The sequence below is a fragment of the Armigeres subalbatus genome, chromosome 1 (assembly GCF_024139115.2).
Source record: "Armigeres subalbatus isolate Guangzhou_Male chromosome 1, GZ_Asu_2, whole genome shotgun sequence".
Classification (NCBI taxonomy): domain Eukaryota; kingdom Metazoa; phylum Arthropoda; class Insecta; order Diptera; family Culicidae; genus Armigeres; species Armigeres subalbatus.
In genome coordinates, this window is record NC_085139.1 from 160,586,710 (window position 1) to 160,590,644 (window position 3,935).

The window sequence follows — 3,935 nt, forward strand, 5'->3', positions numbered from 1 at the left end:
ATAACATTTTCCAGGAACACTCAGCACACCGCAGGTTTCCTCGTAGATGATCCCGAAAATACGCTTGACCCCCTCCACGGCGAGCCCGCCAACGAATGATTGGTTTGGTGATGCCCTGGATGTTGTAATAATATGTGTGGAAGTACTGTCGAGGCGAGATGCACAATGGTCAGCATAATAATTCACCAAACACGCATTTCATATTCAAATTTGCTCAAAACTAATCAATATAAGGTTTCTTTTATAGTAAAATCACAGATAACAGATATTGAGGCTGGCATCCGATACGTGTGTAAACATCCGCAACCGTTAATTCAAATGTATTTTAAATTGGGACCGCGTTTGGTAATCGATTGGAGATGGCGCAAGGATCATTGTTATTGAAAACGCAGCCCGAATGCAGCTGTCAAATACATTGGCTGCGTTCGACGGTTGTTAATCCGCTGCGTTCGTATGTACTGCCGCAATCAGTTGAGTAGATGGCAGTAGTGGGCCAACGTATATCAATTCAAAAGTTTACACAGGATTTTCGATAAAATTTGTTCTAGCTTGAATATCTGTTATCTGTGGTAAAACACAATTTGATTGTTCAAACAGTATAGAAAACATGTTTATTGCTCTGTCTAATCAGTACAAAAATACTAGACAGGAATTCATAGTGGTCATGATTCAACAGATTCACTGCAGTCTCCGTAGCTCATTAAATCTTCTATTAAACATAGTAATTATAACAAAAATACATATTAGACTATTTGTATAGTGAAACTGTTAACTTATCAGCAACACGTAAGGCGTTCAATCTCAATCACTTCAAATCTCTTAAGAACTACTTTTTGTACTATCTTTCTGGTTGCTTTTGGCACGGGGTTGCCGCGGTCCTCGCTTTCCCCTCTTCCTCGGAGGCCCACTGGCAGCAGTCGTTAGCTGATTCTCACTTGGCATTATTTCACGTGGTTGCATTTTCTGATAAACGTTGTAAAAAACGTTTTCCGGTGTTGGCACGGACAAGTGGCTGTCGGAAAAGTCCTTCAACAGTGTTTCTATGTGGTTTTCGTTGCGCAGGAAACTGCTATCGACGCCGTGAGCTCTGGATATGTTTTCAATCGTGTCGTACATCCACAGTATTACGATTTCCTGGTGCGGCGCCGTAAATTTGTTGAGTATTTGAGTAAGTTCCAGCAATGCTTCGTAGAACAACACAACGCACCGTTCGTAGATACATCCAAAACCAAGATTGATCCGGTAATTAAGCTGCGGGTCGATGTCTGGCGTGACTGAGATCAATTTGTGGAGTAGATCCGTTTCGGTAACTTTGTTGAACGCGTAGATGACTAAATGGTTAATCAGCTTAATAACACACTCCTCGTTGACCAACTCGGCGATTTCGGTGGGTATGGCTACAGGCATCTCTTGGCCGCTGATGTTTACTGGAGGTATCTGGGCGAATGATAAGTTGGCAGGTGGCAAGTCATTAAATACAGCTGTTGGAATATCATTTTGCTCAGATATCCACTGTTCGGTATATTTCCTGTTATTATTCGTTGAGTATCCAATAGCATCTGGTAGATTATCGTTGATATTAGTGGTGTCTTCCACAGAGATAGTTACAGGCATCTCTTGGCTGCTGTCTGACATCTGGGTGGATATACTGGCGAATGGCATTGTCGTACTATCATTCTGCTCAGATAACCACTGTTCGGTATATTTCCTTTTATACGTTGGGTCTTCAATAATATCACCTGGTGGATTCTCTTGAGCATTAGTGTTGTCATCCAATGGGATAGTTGTCGATGTGTCATCGGATTTTTCGGATTTGACACATAAATCAATAATCAAACAGCTTCTTTCCATTTTGAAAATCTGAAATTAAAAATTAGTACCTAAATTTACTTAAATTCAAAACGTAGGATGTGATTGCTCAAGAATGATCCCATCCCAGGTCTTCAATTGATTAGAATATACTGGATTCTGTTTTTACACGATTGATATTTTCTTAATTTTCCACTCATATTAAATGTTATTAATTAACATGCGATTTTTCTTTGATTTGTTCAGGATTTTTTGAAACATGTTGCGAAGATTTTGTTGGTAAATTGAAGTCACACGATTAAAAATACGAGCGAAAAAAAAAAAATAGTGTAAAAACAGAATCCTGTGTACAACAGTCGGTGACAGTTCCCGCGTCTAAAATCGATCCTAGGATTAGGTACTTGTAAGTGAAAGATTTCTATCCTGGGTGGCTGCACGTTTCAGCCTTGACCTGGGCCCAGGTCAGATTCCAGTCGACTTCCTTTATTTTTTGTTGAAGCTACGTCGCTACGAGCTTCTAGGTATATCTCTGCTGCGATGTCCTGATATCAAAAACTGATATTAACAGAAATTCGGGAGACCGTAAAGGGAGGTGGGTCGGTCACACACTTCGAAAGAGTACAGACAATATATCTAGACTAAAGCGCTGGATGTGAATCCGGCTCGTGTCGACGAAGACTCAACAGAGAAATTAAGTGAATAGGAATCTGATCTGGGCCCAGGATGGATATCCTTTTGCGTTGGAGATTTTTAATTGTACCACTTGTAATGAAGATTGTGCAAAATTACATTGAGAAAAAGAGTCTATGATACAATTTTACTCAGTCAACTAAAAGGGTTATTAGAACCCGCAGTACCAACTTTCCTTTTTTTATAAGTGTTACCTTTGAACCATTGAGCAACTATAAGCATTTCTCGACTTTTGAAGAATAATGTTTGAATTAATATTTATTTAATAGAATCTTTATCTCCGATAGCCTATGCGTACCTGGGACTTTCCTTAGCAATGCGGTAAGATGCGCGGCTACAAAGCAAAACTATGCTGAAGTTGGCTGGGTTCGATTCCCGGTCCGGTCTAGGAAATCAGGTTGGAAGTTGTCTCGACCAGGTCTCGACTTCCCTGGACATAAAAGTATCATCGTGTGTTAGCTTCATGATATACGATTGTGATCGTAATTGTCTATTAAATGTTACGTAAGCCTGTCGATACAACCAATATATATAATAAACGAAAATTAACTAAATTTGTGAAGTGGTCAAACTACTCTTCTCAAAGTATTTTTAAATGCGTATATGGGAGTGCTTGAAAGAACACTAAACCACAGAGAAACTGCGAGGCTGCAATGTCCCATTAGGGGGGATGTAATGCCAGTAAGAAGAAGCCTATCCGTACAGAACTTTTACTTAGGTGAAATAAGTTGAGAAAAGTAACAATATACAACGCATGTCAGGTCAAGGAAGGAAGACCCGAAGACAGACTCATATATTTTTAAAAAAATCCTTATTAAACATAATTTTAAAATTTAAGAAGAGTTTACGTGTACTGGGCCTGCTAGTTTATTGATTAATATTACTAGGTAGCTTAATAAAATATTACCAAATGAAATAAAACGCAATCCAGTAGGATCATACTTTTTGTAAGAACTACTGATCAACCATGGTTCTGTTGCTTCGAGATGATCACACTTACCTGGTTTCTCCCTTTAGGAATTTATGACGGGTTTCTAAAAACTAGTTGTGTTAATCTGAGAAAGGCACTGAAGATTAAATTTACATCACTGATAAAAACGAGGAGACCCATTAGAATATCATTTACTTGAGAAAAAATATTGTTTGTAGTCTATGAATATGTACCATGAATATCTCTGCAGAGATGAAGCTGCATGAAGAAACTGCATCAAAGTGAGTTGTTTTGTTTTTCACGCTCCATCATCAGCATCATCAGTGCAACGAACTGTCATTCTTCAGAACACGTTCACGGAAGTTCACGATTATGAAAAATGATAAAATGAGTAGAAAACACTGAAAAGTTCTGTAAAGTTAATTTCATTTTATTTTGCTCTACACACCCGTTTCAAATCACTCAGAGACTGAGTGAAATTGTTTTGCCGTCTCTTTTTTTCTCA

The 3,935-nt window shown here is 38.7% G+C and overlaps 1 protein-coding gene across 2 annotated transcripts; it reads right to left on the bottom strand.

The window, feature by feature from the left end:
* Positions 1-580: 580 nt before the first annotated feature.
* LOC134207945 (uncharacterized) lies at positions 581-3,683 on the bottom strand. Of its 2 annotated transcripts, XM_062684046.1 has the most exons (3): positions 3,500-3,683; positions 2,798-2,929; positions 581-1,860 (listed from the first exon to the last, which is right to left on the bottom strand). In XM_062684046.1, the coding sequence occupies exon 3, from the start codon at positions 1,849-1,851 to the stop codon at positions 820-822; it is 1,032 nt and encodes a 343-aa protein (XP_062540030.1). In that variant the 5' UTR covers positions 1,852-1,860; positions 2,798-2,929; positions 3,500-3,683; the 3' UTR covers positions 581-819. The 2 variants fall into 2 exon arrangements, with proteins under 2 accessions (XP_062540030.1, XP_062540022.1); XM_062684038.1 differs by lacking the exon at positions 2,798-2,929.
* Positions 3,684-3,935: the final 252 nt, after the last annotated feature.